This window comes from Labrus bergylta, chromosome 7, assembly GCF_963930695.1.
Source record: "Labrus bergylta chromosome 7, fLabBer1.1, whole genome shotgun sequence".
NCBI lineage: Eukaryota > Metazoa > Chordata > Actinopteri > Labriformes > Labridae > Labrus > Labrus bergylta.
Genome location: NC_089201.1, coordinates 30,315,601 through 30,332,155, shown reverse-complemented (window position 1 = coordinate 30,332,155; position 16,555 = coordinate 30,315,601). Strand labels below are relative to the sequence as shown.

The window sequence follows — 16,555 nt, the reverse complement described above, 5'->3', positions numbered from 1 at the left end:
ACAATTTCCCCCTCATACTACACCAATATGGAATAATAGATAGGTTATAGTCTGATAAATGCATTTTGTTGCCACCTCTCTCAGTCAATAGAAATAGCTGTCTCTTATTATGAGAATTTCTGTGTTAAATATGATTTGTTGATTATCCTAAATCATTTTAATTCACCACCAAAGCGGTTCCCAATTCCAGCAAACGCTTGATTTAAGACACTTATCATACTCAAACGATTCAGTCATTGTTCAATAACATCTCATACCCTTTGAACTCCTACAGAAAATATATTTCACAAATGTATTCAAAACTACAAACATTAATATCTTAAATTCCCCGTAGCTCCCAAAAGATTTTAAATGTAAGATCTTATACGGTGCGTATCCGTCCAGCAACTTTGGTTTAGAAACCAACAAGTATGTGTTTTGTGAGGATACTAAAACATTTTTTTTCTGGTGAGGTGTACTCAACTGGCTTTACCAAAAGGTTACTCAGCTGAAATAAAAAAATATCTTTAAAGGACATATTCTGTGTACTTATCATAGACAATATGAATAATTTTGGGAAAACATCATTCTCATTCTTAAAAAATGTATATACAGGTTGAAAATCTGTATTTTGAAATGAGTTTCAGCCGTACACAAAAGCCCTTTAAGACAATTAAGATAAAACTGTAAACGTCTTTGTATTGTAGGAGAATAAAAAGAAATAAACCTAGCTCATTAAGTTTTATTTTGTTAATATAATTCTAATTGTCTGTCTTTTTATAGATAAGCACCTGTGCTCGTTACATTTTTTAAGTTGTCAATCACTAAAGAGAAGAAGAAAACACATGCTCCTCACAAGAAAACCTCTTTGTCATAAATGGAAATATATCTAACACAGAAATGGACAGGAATTTAAAAGTGTTTTGAATAAATAAAAAAGATACCACTTCTTTTTTTTTTTTAAACATTGGAAAAGCTCATGAAGCAGAAAGAAGAAAACAGGATTCAAGATTTCATTGGGAATTGTATTGCTGTAAACAGGTCCTCTATGAAAACATCAGACATGAAATAAAACATTACGGTACAGTACAATCCGAGTCTGTCATCTTATGGCATAATGAGAGAATTGTGCATGCATTTTAAGTCAAAAACATACAAACGTTCAAACTGAAGGCTACCAACATGTGACTGACAGCTCACTGAACATAAAGCAGACTGGTGCGTGGGACGCCATGAGCCAAAACAAATCAATCATACATTCTTCTTTTCTGTCTCAAGATAAAACTTAAACTTACAAGTTTATAATGAATACAAATAAAGCAATAAATAAAGTCAATCTTAATAAATCAAATATTTAGAATATATATATATTTATATATAAGTGATCCCGAAATTTCAGAGGAGGGAAATAAAGTATTCTTCTTTCAGGTATTTACAACCCACAAGTCACATTTTGTGGATTAATATGTAAAAAAATAAATAGGATTCAAAACACAGCAAAGCTAAAGGAGGGTCATCACAGTGGTCCTAGTCTTTTTTTCATTCAGTCATCATCGCCTGTACAGAATACATCCGCTCACACCTTGTACTTCTCCTTGGCTTGATCATTCAGTATACAGATGTGCTGTGAAAGAGAACAACAGTGATGTTAAATACATGTCCAGAATAGGATTACCTGAATGTTTCTTTTTGAACATTTTCCCTTTCACATGCTCTCTCTATCAGTATGGACACTGAGGTCATGTCTTTGGTGTTTGTGAAGATGTGACCGTTTTTTACCAACCTGAGAATATCTAGATTCTACATGACACCAGTTACAGATGATAGTAAACAGTTTTTATAAGGTTAAAACACACTGAAGTAATAAGTGAGCTACAGGTAATGTGGAAAGAGTCGAGGGGGTTAGACAAAATGAATAAGTAAATAACATTTGGTAAAAACTTTTACATTATTTGTATAATTGAAAGTGTTTTTCATAACTATAATATCCAACTAGATGGCAAATTCTATTTTCATCATTACTTTATAAACAGCTTCAATTGGAAGAAAAATAAGGAAGCACCTACAATAAAAAATAAAGTAAAGCAATGATGAAATATGATTTGAGTATTGAAAGGACAGCAACAATCAATCATCAGTTTCCTACTGTCCTCCAATCTGGTCACTTACCACTAAAGGAGATTACTGAACCAATAGCACGACTGTACTATCGAGCTCTTAAGATCCACACTAACCTCCCAAAGTGGTCTCACCATTGCTCTGCACTCACACGCTCCAACGCCTTGACTTCCCAGAATTACATCCACAGCCACACTTTACATACTATTTTCAGATTCAAAACAGCACTTCTACCGACACATAATGAGACAAGTGCGCCTCACTAGGTCAGTCTCACAGACACTCATCCCAGTCCCTGCATACAACAACGACTATGGTCGGAAGTTTATACGTACACCAACATTTGGAATGACATTCCCCATCACATTAGAACTTTACCATCTACCTCATATTTCAAAAATACATACAAACGACACCTTCTCCACACTTACACCTGCACTCATGTATTGTTCATGTAGTGTTCGCAGTATCTGTACTGTTTGTTTCTATTTGCCTAGCTCATGCTAATGTCCTGTAAATGTGTTTGTCTTGATGTGTCATGACTGTGGTTTATGTTTCATGTTCTGCACAACAGGAACCTGCTGGAAACCAGTTTTTTGAAACTGAGTCAGGCCCGATAAACTGTAACTTAATGTTACTTTGAAACTTTCCTGTATAATAAATGAAATGAAAATGGACAAAAAAAAAAACAATTTAACAATAAACGGAGCACAATTTAAGAAACTGTAGACTGAGAGGAGCTGCAAAATCAGCCAGCATCCAAAAACTCTAAAGAAACCCCTTAACCTGCCCTGTTGTCTATGTAAGTGTATGTGTATGCGCGCGTGTGTGTGTGTGTGTGTGTGTGTGTGTGTGTGTGTGTGTGTGTGTGTGTGTGTGTGTGTGTGTGTGTGTATATATGTTTGTTTGTTTGTTTGTGGGTGAGGGATGGTGAACAACCTTGATGAGATAGATTTTCATGTAGATGTTTGGTTGTTGTGTCTGTTAATGAACTTAGATTTTTGTCCTTTTCTTTTGAAACTATGATTAATGCTTATGTTCTAACATTGAATGTACTGATGTACTCACTCACTTTTCACTTTTCATTAATTAATTAATTAATTAAATTGTATATGTTGGTCATAATCACATTTGATTCATGAATAGATGCTGAGCAGAATTATCTTTCTGTCAAAACCATGGGAAGAAATGATATTTAGTATGCTAACAGCTCATAATGTTTCTTCTTACACGTGTTACATGAAGAATCAACTGATCCAAACTTACACTGAGATCTCTGAAGTATTCATTGTAGTCCAAAGCGTATCCCACCAGGAAGGCATCAGGCACCTCAAAACCAATATCTGAAACAAATAAAGAGACATCAGCAAAGTGAGTCATGTTAGGAAAACAAACTAATATCAAACATATTCAAATGACCACTGATGCACCCTGGGGGATGTGATGTACGCAGCAACAGGCTACTTTAAAGGTGAAGTGCGAGTCAAACTGCTCTTTCACTGTCTGGGACGGGTTCTACTTGAGCTGTGAAATGGACGTAAGTCGCCAACAACAGCTGTCCTTCAGGGACAATCTTAAAGAGATAATCCAACTCGACGCTAAAAGCATTACATAACCAGAGACGGTGTGAGCAGCAGGTTATCAGGGCCTGTGTTAGTGCATTAGTGTCAGACTTAGCGAAATCAGGAGGAGACTTTCCTGAAATTAATCTTAATCCTGCATGGAAAGCACAATGATCACCAGACACATACAGGAAGTGAGCTGAGCTGCTGTGACATCATCATCACTACCCTACATAACAACAGTACAATGATAAAGGTGTTAAAGTGAGAAAAGGTGTGCTCACAGTCCGGTCTGTACCCTGAACTTCTTGGTGTCCTCTTCACCAGAAGGCTGGAATGAGAGACGAGAAAATTACAAGAAAAATATAACAAGAGAAGTCAAATACACATCCTGTTGTTTCTTCTTCACATTAAAAAAGTAAATGTACCACAACTTCTACTTCTACTAGTGCTGACAACACAAATGTAAGAGGACACAGGTATCTGGGACACGTCATCACAGGTGAATTATGTGATGACATGTATAGACAGCGCCGGATGCTATATGCACAAGCTAACATGCTGGCAAGGAAGTTCTCTTGGTGTTCAGATACAGTTCTTTAGAGCTTACTGTACCCCTCTTTATACTGCCCCCTTGTGGGTCAAGTTTTAAGAAGGCAAGCATCCAGAAGCTCCAGGTTGCCTATAATGACTGTACGTGTATACTGCTTAAAAGACGGGGCAGTGCAAGTGAAATGTTTTGTAATGTAGGAGTCAACACGTTCCAAACTCTTGATTCTGAATGATTCTCATAACTATATCATCATGCTGTCGTCAGATCCTCGTCTCAGTACTGTACGATACCAGTCACCTATGTGGAAGCATTGGTAGAATTGCCTTATACCTATTTTTTTAACTTGTATGTGTGTTGCATGTCTTTTAAATGGACCTGGAGTCTTCTCAATAAAGCAATAAATAATAAAATGAATCCTTGGCACGATCAGTGACTAGCTGCACGGTTTATTACAATGTCTATTGTTTGAGTGTAGTCATGGGATTATCCTCCAGTCAGACGTTTATTTAAACTTTAGGTCAGTTACAATTTCTTATGTCGATGGAAGGCTGGATAGAAACACAAAGTGCAATGAATTAAGAGGAAGAAATCAGAGCACTAGAGAGGACTTCACACATACACAGAAGATTAAATAAAAACTTTTAGTTTTTTTTTTGCAAAGCATCAGAAGACACAACACGTTTCCTGTTTCAAACAGCCAGCAGGAACACTGCAGACAAACAGACTCTACCTCCACAGTGGAGTTAACAGTGTGGCAGATTAACTCTTAAGCTGCTCTCCTGCTCCATCACATTACATCTCTAATACAGGCCTTAAAGGAAGAGTGTCCATTAGCTAAGAGCACAGTTACATATGCACTCTCTCTCTCTCTCTCTCTCTGCTCACAGATTGACCAGTAATGGTAAAAAGAGGTTTGTAAATTTCAGTTTCCTCTGGACTGTATCTGATGGTGCCTACCTCACAACTTTAACCATTTTGGGATTACTCTCACTCAGCAGGGAAAGTAGCGTCTGCATCGTCCTGCCCGTCTCCACGATATCCTTTTTTGTGGTGCAGAAAAGGCAGAAGCAAAACTTTTAAAATATAACACAACATGAATGAACTATAGACGTCGCTGTATTAAAGAAGTTTCCTCATTATCTTTAAAACATAAACAGATACAGAGCATTTTTGACACCAAAATAGCCTTTGTATGTATTTAAATGATATCTCCCCTGATGTCAAAGGTGTCGACTTGATGGCTATTTTGCTGACACCCGAAGATGGATGATGCAGGCTGGACCTACAGTAAATAACTGGATAGATGTGATAATAGAGATTTACAGAATGGAAAAGGTCACTTTCTCTTTAAATTTAAGGCTAGAAATGTTCAGAGTGTGTGAAATATGTCAAACCTCTGAGACCTGACTTTATTCATGTGTCTTTTTCTGTAATTTACTTTATTTCTTTGTGTGTTAATACTTTATTAGTATTACTCAAAAGTCTAGGAAGACAAATTGCTGATGCTGCTTGATTTACTTCTATTTTTGGTACTTTCTCTCTGGATGTATATAGTTTTATTACGGCTCCCTTGAGTAGCCACAAAAAAGAAAAACAAGCCCATTAGAGGCTAGCTTATGTAGATATAGAGGTTTAAACTGTAATCTAAGAAATCAGAAGAATGTTGTACGCTCGATTTGTACTTACGTCTTGATTATTTGTAATTGTATTGACAATGTACTATGACTTAAAAAAACAAAGTAAATGCTGATGCAGGAATGTGCAGTAGAAAAGTGTAAACCATTACAGGGCCGTGTGATATATGTGGTAACGCACGTCTTACACCATGTGGTTTTTGCGAAGTGCAGAAAGCTTTGTATGGTGAAACCTGGTGTTGCCTCACAACTTAAACACACTACAAAGTGTGGTGTAAAGTTAATTAAACAATTTATCTGCTGATACCGAGCGCTTCTATATCAGTGTGATTATCAGAACAGATATATGGTAATGATGGTCGAGATTATTATTTCCCTGTTATTGTACAAAAGCATGATTTGATTTGTCAGGTATGTTCTTTGGAGAAGAAAAAAAAGCGATGTCTTACCTCAACAATCAGAACATTCTGCAGAAAAAGAAAAGAAAGAACATGTGATAAAGTGCACGGCCTATCAGACGGTCTGGTTCAAGTATTTCTTTTTCAGCCTGACAAACGCAGACGGACTCACTTTGCCTGAGAGACTGGACAGCTCATCACCTCCTATGACTTTGACGCTGTTTGTCGACTTGTCGTTCTGGAGAACACAGAGGAGAGACAACATGAGCTGTCCCAGCGTGATCACAGCTGAACTATCACTACTTCTACTCGTGTCCTTTTTCTAAGATTAACAGGAAAAATGCTAATCACTAAGGAACCTTTATATCGCTAAAATCTTCCTACTTTGAACACTGCAGTGCAGCATCAACGACACACACACACACACACACACACACACACACACACACACACTAAGAAAAAGGCTGCTTACACAGTAGCTCTTCACTCTAATGAAATCCACTGTCAGGGGGACTGATTTATCGCTGTTCTGGTTAAGTGCTTTAATGTAGTCCAGGAGGTCTGCAAAGAACTTGTAGCCTCCTTTAAGAACACACAGGGCGACAATGTGGTGTCCCCCCATGTCCTGGATTATGTCCCGGGCAAGACGCTCTGTCCTGGAAAACCCAAAAATATATCAATTACAGCACAGTGGGGAATGCAGAGGTGATGGATGGTGGTGCACTTTCACTTTAATTTACAGCAGTGAATTGGTCATAGAAGCCAGATCCCTTCATGTCCAAAATTCAAATGCAGTGTGCATGCATGTGTGCTCCAGTGATTTGCCAAACAAATCCAGTGTTGTGCAACCACATGTGAGAGTGAAACAGAAAAAGCCAGAGAGTGGGGTGTGTTTGTTTGTATCACCTGTCCATGATGAGTCCATGGGGGATGATCACTTTGTCCAAATCGTTTTCGTAATGTCTGGGGACGCAGAAGAGGTCCAGATCGTGGCCTTTCTCATCGTCAGCGATCTGGAAGCAAGAAGAAGAAAACGGGTTAGCACCGAGAAAAAAATAAAATAACGTGGAGGCAAAAAGACGCATTTAATGAATCAGAGTGATTCTCGTTCATTAACCCTTCATGGCAACACGCTGAGCCTCTCCACCACCTGTTTATCCCCGAACACACGTGACTCAGGTTAAGGAGGGGGGTAACATTTGGCAGAGCATAAATGAAATACTATGAGCCTTCAAAAACAGGCCCTGTATCACACGGGGCGGGGGGGGCACAACCACACCCCTGACAAGACCCTCAAGTTATCAAAATGCAAAAACAAGCCTCCGAAGAAAAAAGCCAGCAGCAGTCACAGCTGTTCACAACCTCACCTGCAGATAGGAAGCCATGTTTCCGGCGGTTGTCCTGTCCTGTTCAGGCGCAGAGAGATATCTGAGGAGTCATGCTCAGAGAGAGAGAGAGAGAGAGAGAGAGAGAGAGAGAGAGAGAGAGAGAGAGAAGGGGGGGGGTGTTGCCTGGAGGCGGCACATGCAACGCTCCTCTAATCCCTTTACGTCAGAATCCAGTTTACCTCCACAATAATCTGATTTGTCCGACACAACCTGAGTTTAAAATGCGCCACAGTGGTCACTACTACTGCGACCCCCCCCCCCTCCCCTCGTTGTTGTAAACCGTGTGTTGGGGCTGGTTTTGGTAGAAGCTGCAGATGACGCAGTTTAAAAAAAAAGGAAGTAACGGACGTCAGTTACGCATCTCTTCTTTAACCTCACTGCTCCCTGAATGTGTGAAATAGGTTTTTTTTTTATGCCTTGTGAATTATACGAGATAACGGTTTTGTAATTAAAATTTTGAAAATTAAAAAAATAATAATAATTATTATTATTTTAATAACTTAACCAGACTATGCAGACGCCAAATGTTTTTTTTCTGCACTTTTGTTGACACACCATCATCCCGCAGCCACTACAGTAACAGTCAAAGAGGAAATGTTAACCATGAACAAAGTGCCTTTTCTACTTCAGGTCTTTAATCATGTCGTCCCGATGTAACCGAGTTAAAATGAGTATTTTCAGTAGTTTACAATTTATATTTGAGATTTCATTATTTATTTATTTCTGTTAAGTATTTGTGAATTTTATCTTAACGAGTTATGTATATTTACTGTTATTTTAACAAATGTATGTTTCCTTCTCGATGTATTTCTATGTAATATAGAAGTGTTGTGCCGCTTTGCATTGCTGAGGGAGCAGAGGTTCAGAAAACAAAATGTCCAGAAGGCACATTGAATGTTCTTTTGTCTTCTGCGGGAGAAAATAAAAGCTTGAAAACAGTCAAAGTGTGGTTTTCTTCACTCACCTGACCACATCTGTTACACCTGGCAGCATGCCCTGACAATCCATCACTTCAAAAGACAAACATGCAAAGTGAAGCACATTTCAATGTAAGCCACTTTTGAACTAGGGTTTCTAGTTATCGTTCTCATTTCAGTCTCTAAGAAGTTTCCTGTTTGGACAATTAACATACCTATGAACTATTCGGCTATCTGATCAGTGCACTAGAGAGAATATTTAATCCGGCTGTACGCACTGCTTGTGTATTAATGTCTTCGATTTTGCCCTCTCCATAGCTCCACAATAGTGACCTCAGAAACAAACATTTATCTGAACATTTGCCTACAGGCAAGTCATTTCATAAACGATCTGTTTCCAAATATACAAACATGGAATGGGGAAAAAAAAGAAACACGTGAAAACAGATAAATCAAACAGTTTTAATATGATCCCAACTTAATGAGTGATACAGAAGAAAAACATATTTTCCTTATTACAAAAAAAAATCAATATCAGGTGTTTTTACCACACAAGGAGCATGGCAACTATGAAAACAATAAATGTTTTCATCGCCCAGGACGCCAAAGACACAAACATCTTCGTCTCTGTATGATAATAACAGTCTTTATATGAGTGCCCATTTCGACGATGAGGCCAATTCTCAAATGACACCCTTCCCCATATAGAGTGCTACTTTTAGCCCGAGACCCAAAAAGAGATCTGTGGCTGCAGGCGGAAAGTAGAACATCTTCCAGATGACGATGGCGTGATCTGAGAAAAGACCTTGAAGGAAGGGAACTCATTTTTTCTTCTTCTCATCTTTCTTGGCACCGTCAGCTTTCTCCTTCTCCTTGTCTTTGTCCTTCTCGTCCTTCTTCTCTTTGTCATCTTTTTTCTCTTTCTTTCCCTCCTCCTTTTCCTGTCCCTCTTTCTTCTCTGCGTCTCGGTTGGAAATCTTGTTGTTGATCAGGTTGTGCAGAGCCACCACAGAGCGTATGAGCGAGGCCAGGTAGACCACCAGCATCTGGTCGTTGGTCTTAAGGTAGAAGGCTTTTGTAAACTCCTGCACAAAAAAAACACACAGCACACGTTGTATTCACAAGGCCCAAAAAAAAAAGGTTCTGGTTAAATAATAGTGGATGTAAGATGTAGAATGTTTTATTTATTCATCATTTTGCAGTTTCAAAACAATGTTTCCTGTGAATGAATAGGAGAGCAGTAATGAATCCGCCTCAAACAAAACAACTTACCAGCAGATTAACATCTGGCAGCAGGTTGAAGACATCCTGCAGCTGGTAGATGATCTGGTGGTTGATGGGGAGCTTTCCTGCTACCACCCTCTCCAGGTAAGAGCGGATGTCCAACAGCTTCGAGTTGAGTCCCTTCAGGCCGTGAACCTGATTTGTGATCCGTTGTGACAGAGTTCCCACTGTGGTGTCTTTGATGTCTCTGTGCATTAGATAAAGTCAAACATTCAGACATGAATACTGTAAGGAGTTGTTTTATTTGTTGATCATATCCATTGCTAGCATTTGCACTTTAAGTAGTTCTATTGTTTACAGTCTGTACAAACAAACCATATGATGTATTTTTGTAGGCTAACCCTGAAGTAGCATCTCCATGGAATCTAACCAGAATTCTCCTCTGGGATGTTTTCATTGGATTTTGGATCATTGCAGAAAATAATCTCTGTGGTAAACACGTTTCTGAAGCGTAGGCGTTTTGTTCAGCAGGATAATCTTCACAGATGAACGCCATCTTTATGATGTTTGAAGCGTTAATGCGGCCGACAGAAGTAAAAAGCTAACGTTATGCTAAAGCTAACTACACCACGGTGGGATGATTGTGACGTCACTAGCGTTACGCTTCAGACAATCTCCGATAAACTAATCCACGTAGCTTAATAAATAGTTTACTAACATAATATTCACCTGAACCTAAAGATTAAACCTACAGGAGACATCTCCGACTAGTGAGAGAGTTCCCGCCCTCTGTGTCCGGCGTGATGACCTTTAATGTCCCCGACAACCACTGTAGTCACATTTAGCCGCTTGTTAGCAACCGCCTTTTTAAAGACGAGTAAAAACTTCAAACTTCACAAGTGGAGGTATTACCTAACGTAGTTTATGTGCTCTAACAAAACACCAACACAATCTCTTCAGCTTGTGTTAACCACAGACCTTATTTCAGGAGTCTAACCACAAACACATTCTAAATCCCCGTTGACTTTTAGATGTTAGACCCCATGGTGCTCAAATACTAACTTACTTCCTGGTTTTAGGACTCATTCCTGTGGCGCTCTATAATCACAATAACTTGTTTTTAAGACTTAATGTAAACAATATAGAATGAAAGGTTTGTTTTGTACCTGAGCAGGTGCTCCACTCCGACTTCCTCTGCTTCCTCAGCTCCAATCTCACTAGTGACGTGTTCAAATGTCTTGGATGTCGGAGTTCCGTCCTATAACATTAAATCACAACAGTGCAATGTTTTACACAATGAGATGTAACAGGATAACAACCCTGATTTATACATTGTCACTTATCAAGGAGATACTTTTAAACCGATCAGATGAAAAAGAAACTCTTAAAAAGCCTTCCTGTACACATTAAACGAATGGACTGAAAACTAAAAGAAATATCCTTTTAAATGTAATTTCTTTATCAATTTTGTTTGGCACTGAAGAACTTGAATCCACCAAACTCACATAAAATTATGATTGTTTAATCTTATTGTATTCAGTATAATTCCATATAGTTACAAAACATTACATGTTAGCATTTTGGGAAGCAAATTATATTCTATCTGCTTTGACGCAATTTAAGAGTCACTTACGTCGTGTATTTCCTCCACAGATATGTATGCTTCTGTGGGAAGGCCGAGATCTTTGGGCTTCACATCTATAATGACTAAAACCTGGTAGGAGAAGAAATAAATAAGTTATTCCACATCAGAAATAACGTGAGCTGTACAAGATGTCGTTCAAAACATGTGAACAGAGGAGAAGAAATTAGGAGATACATACCGAGTTGGTACAGTACTGCTTGATGAGTTCATTGATAGCGATGTCATTCTTATGTAATTTGGGTCCAGTGTGGTACCATCCAACTATTCTTTCTCTGGCTGAAAACCAAAAAAAAGAAAGTTATCCACAAAGTCATGATAGATCCATTCCATTAAACACAACTGAATCATGTGGAAAAATGTGCTGTTTTACCGTTAACTTTCTTGAACATGCCATACATGTTCTCCAAGTAGTCATGATCCAGGAACCACACCGAGTCGTCCCTGTCATCCTCGTCAAATGGCACTAAACAAACAAGGACATTAACAATGATATTCAATATTTGCTGAACGTGTCTGTGGCAGATTATTAAACATTAACTACTTTTTTAGAATGAGTTTTCTTAATATTGTGCAGAAGAAGTCCTGATAATGCGATTGTAAAATGTTGCCTTGTTTATTTTCTGACATTTTAAAAGGCGTCCTCCATTTATTTTACACATGATCAACAAACAACCCTGCTTATGGAAACATTCCCACTGTATGTGTGTCTTACAACTCTATTTCTTTAAAAGCCTTGAAGAGAATAAAATGTAAATAAAAAGCAGAATGTGATGGTTTGCAAAACACTGAAACTCCATATTTAATTGAAAAGAACACAAAGATGGAGCGCCGGATAGCCTGGGCAGTCGTAGTCCTCGTCGCAGCGACCGTGGGTTCAAGTCAGGCCTGAGCTCTTTGTTAAATCCCTCACTCTGTCCCCCCAACATTTCCTGTCTCTCTTTAGTCATATACAGACAAAAAGACCCCAAAATATAACTTACATAAACTATAAAATAGGAAAACATGTCAAATGTTGAAACTAGGACAAGTCATTCTTTTGGGAAATTATACACTCGTTTTGAATTTGATGCCAATAACAATTTTCTTTTTAAAGTGCATGGCGTCAATTCCTTTCTTCATCCAGCCAGCTCCACTTGTATTGACTCAAATTAGGTATTAGTAAATTAGTTCAATATGCCAGTGCCTGTCATGGGGATATTCAGGGTTCACTTAAATACAACACAATAAGACAGAGAAGTACTGCCCATTTTAATTTACAGTCAATGTTTTCAACGTATGTTCTATTTATGCTTATTTCAATCAAATATGGGGTGTAGCATTTTGCAAATCATCCCTTTTTTTATTTACATCTTTATACAACGCCCCAAGAAAATTGGGGTTTACCTGTGAGCAAAAAACAGTATTTATTATCCCTTTATGCTTATTTCTAATTATTCCTTTTGTCATTTCCTACTCATCTTATTTAAATCTGCTTTTTTAAAGACTCCGAATACTGTCTCATTTACACTCACCTAGTGGTGGGCGATATAACGATCTTAGATCGTGAAGGATTTTAACGTGCTGACGATCTGCCAAAGCAGGGAGATCGTATAACCGGGGTTATGTGTTTATTCTCTCATGCTGCAGTTTATGCTGCGACACAGACGCGTCTCCCCCTCCCCCTCTTTTGCTCCGCAGCGGTGAAAACGAAAACTAAACTTAAGAGTAGTCCGCAAAAACAACTCCATCCCGGTTATATGCAACTGTTCTGATATATTTCCAAACCGACACGGCGTGAGCAACAGTTAACTTCTCTGCATAGTGTGCACAGTTAAGATTAGTCTACATCTCAGATAGCGACACAGAGAGACGTTAACAGTCTGCAGAGAGTCAGACAGAGAGGAGCTCAGACAGACAGTGAGGGGAGATATAACCCCGGTGTTTCAAATGTTGCTGTCGGTGTTTTCTGCTCTCTCTCAGTTTTTAAAAGTTACTTATCAAGCTTCTCCACCTGAAGCTCACCTGTTGTGATAACTGAACCTATAGGGATTACACTAAACAACGTTACAAAGCAGCAGGCAGGTGAGAGTGAGTAACCATGGTGACTGTCTGTCTGTCAATCAACAATGTCCCGCCCCCTCTATGAATTCAACTCTTCTGTCAGTAAAACTTACTTTGATCATGTGTCACAGAATGAACACATTCTGTATTATGTTTGATTATATATAAACTAAACTAAAGTTAGTCCAATGATGTCATAAAAACAACAAAGTCTGCAGAGCCTGTATGAAGCTCCAGCTGGAGGAACTCTGCAGGGCTAAAACAGAACAGAAACTTCAACAACTTGAAGTCTACATGTTTTTAAATGAATGCATCACTGTGTGAAAATGTTCCTGATGAACATCAAAAGAGGACACATAACTAAATCATCATTTCAAAGTGGTGAGGAAAACCTTCAAATTGTTCATAAATATTGATCAAATTGAGGGAAAGACATTTCTGTTGCTAAAGATGTTCTGGGTGAGAGACCTCCAGACCGCCTACAAAGATGTTTTTCAAATAGATTAAACTTGTCTGCTCAGTTTTTGTGCATTTAAAAACATCATACAGGTAAATAAGTTTGGTTGAACAGTAACTCACAGTCAGTAACTCACAGTCAGTAACTCACAGTCAGTAACTTACAGTCAGTAACTTACAGTCAGTAACTCACAGTCAGTAACTCAGTCAGTAACTCACAGTCAGTAACTCAGTCAGTAACTCACAGTCAGTAACTCACAGTCAGTCAGTCAGTAACTCACAGTCAGTAACTTACAGTCAGTCAGTCAGTAACTTACAGTCAGTAACTTACAGTCAGTCAGTAACTTAGTCAGTCAGTAACTCACAGTCAGTAACTTACAGTCAGTCAGTCAGTCAGTAACTTACAGTCAGTAACAGTCAGTCAGTCAGTAACAGTCAGTCAGTAACAGTCAGTCAGTCAGTAACAGTCAGTCATTGACAGTCAGTCAGTAACAGTCAGTCAGTAACAGTCAGTAACAGTCAATAACAGTCAGTCAGTAACAGTCAGTCAGTCAGTAACAGTCAATAACAGTCAGTCAGTAACAGTCAGTCAGTCAGTAACAGTCAATAACAGTCAGTAACAGTCAATAACAGTCAGTAACAGTCAATAACAGTCAGTTAGTCGGTAACAGTCAGTCAGTAACAGTCAGTCAGTCACAGTCAGTCAGTAACAGTCAGTCAGTCAGTAACAGTCAGTAACAGTCACTAACAGTCAGTCAGTCACAGTCAGTCAGTAACAGTCAGTCAGTCAGTAACAGTCAGTCAGTAACAGTCAGTAACAGTCAGTCAGTCAGTAACAGTCAGTCAGTCAGTAACAGTCAGTCAGTAACAGTCAGTCAGTCAGTAACAGTCAGTCAGTAACAGTCAGTAACAGTCAGTAACAGTCAGTAACAGTCAGTCAGTAACAGTCAGTAACAGTCAGTCAGTAACAGTCAGTACCAGTCAGTCAGTAACAGTCAGTAACAGTCAGTCAGTAACAGTCAGTAACAGTCAGTAACAGTCAGTCAGTAACAGTCAGTCAGTAACAGTCAGTCAGTAACAGTCAGTAACAGTCAGTCAGTAACAGTCAGTCAGTAACAGTCAATCAGTAACAGTCAGTAACAGTCAGTCAGTAACAGTCAGTCAATCAGTAACAGTCAGTAACAGTCAGTCAGTAACAGTCAGTAACAGTCAATAACAGTCAGTCAGTAACAGTCAGTCAGTCAGTAACAGTCAATAACAGTCAGTCAGTAACAGTCAGTCAGTCAGTAACAGTCAATAACAGTCAGTAACAGTCAATAACAGTCAGTAACAGTCAATAACAGTCAGTTAGTCGGTAACAGTCAGTCAGTAACAGTCAGTCAGTCACAGTCAGTCAGTAACAGTCAGTCAGTCAGTAACAGTCAGTAACAGTCACTAACAGTCAGTCAGTCACAGTCAGTCAGTAACAGTCAGTCAGTCAGTAACAGTCAGTCAGTAACAGTCAGTAACAGTCAGTCAGTCAGTAACAGTCAGTCAGTAACAGTCAGTCAGTAACAGTCAGTCAGTAACAGTCAGTAACAGTCAGTAACAGTCAGTCAGTAACAGTCAGTAACAGTCAGTCAGTAACAGTCAGTACCAGTCAGTCAGTAACAGTCAGTAACAGTCAGTCAGTAACAGTCAGTAACAGTCAGTAACAGTCAGTCAGTAACAGTCAGTCAGTAACAGTCAGTCAGTAACAGTCAGTAACAGTCAGTCAGTAACAGTCAGTAACAGTCAGTAACAGTCAGTCAGTAACAGTCAGTCAGTAACAGTCAGTCAGTAACAGTCAGTCAGTAACAGTCAGTAACAGTCAGTCAGTAACAGTCAGTAACAGTCAATCAGTAACAGTCAGTAACAGTCAGTCAGTAACAGTCAGTCAATCAGTAACAGTCAGTAACAGTCAGTCAGTAACAGTCAGTCAGTAACAGTCAGTAACAGTCAGTCAGTCTCTTCTCTCACCTGCAAAGCTGTTTGACACATCCAGAACCTTCTTGTGCCAGGATCCCAGCAGGACTCCAACAACTCGTTTCTGATTCCCAACCTTTCCTATCCTGCAGACGGAGAGTGAAATCAACACGATGTTATTAATGTTTATAAAACTCTGACTCAGAAACATCACACTGTTAGCTGGAATGCTACTGTGATGTGAGCTAACGCATCGATCTTCACATTACTGACTGTTAAAAACATCACAACAACAGCCTACAAGTATCAAGAAGGTCAATTACTTCAATGAGTTTGTTTACAACGTTAGTTTAACATTTTAAGGCCCGCAGTGTTTGAAACAGAAATGCTAACTAGCTCGCTCCTCTCTGACTCAGCATGGCTAACATTAGCTTAGCATAGCAACAACGTTACGCTTTAAGACATTTTAACTTCAAACTTTTGTAAAGACGAATCACAAACATTAAATTCAGTGACCTGTTGAAATGATCCACCACGCTGAGCAACACCAGCGGATGAACGACCACATTTTCCACCGCTAACTCCGGCATTTTTGCAGTAACGACAAACAGCTACCAACACAGCTCACCACACAATGACGGCTAGAACTACACTTCCGGTTACGTCTGAAGTCTGAGGTCACTTCCGTTTCCCTTGA

At 39.0% G+C, this 16,555-nt stretch overlaps 2 protein-coding genes across 2 annotated transcripts; both read right to left on the bottom strand.

Annotated features, from left to right (window-relative positions):
* Window positions 1-983: 983 nt before the first annotated feature.
* hprt1l (hypoxanthine phosphoribosyltransferase 1, like) lies at window positions 984-7,895 on the bottom strand. Its single transcript, XM_020657140.3, has 9 exons — window positions 7,612-7,895; window positions 7,151-7,257; window positions 6,717-6,900; window positions 6,417-6,482; window positions 6,296-6,313; window positions 5,170-5,252; window positions 3,944-3,990; window positions 3,364-3,440; window positions 984-1,603 (listed from the first exon to the last, which is right to left on the bottom strand). The coding sequence occupies exons 1-9, from the start codon at window positions 7,627-7,629 to the stop codon at window positions 1,556-1,558; spliced, it is 648 nt and encodes a 215-aa protein (XP_020512796.1). The 5' UTR covers window positions 7,630-7,895; the 3' UTR covers window positions 984-1,555.
* Window positions 7,896-8,997: 1,102 nt separating this feature from the next.
* Window positions 8,998-16,527, bottom strand: psmd7 (proteasome 26S subunit, non-ATPase 7). Its single transcript, XM_020657145.3, has 8 exons — window positions 16,375-16,527; window positions 15,913-16,004; window positions 11,789-11,881; window positions 11,597-11,694; window positions 11,407-11,487; window positions 10,940-11,031; window positions 9,822-10,020; window positions 8,998-9,634 (listed from the first exon to the last, which is right to left on the bottom strand). Exons 1-8 carry the CDS (start codon window positions 16,446-16,448, stop codon window positions 9,371-9,373), a joined length of 993 nt encoding a protein of 330 aa, XP_020512801.1. The 5' UTR covers window positions 16,449-16,527; the 3' UTR covers window positions 8,998-9,370.
* Window positions 16,528-16,555: the final 28 nt, after the last annotated feature.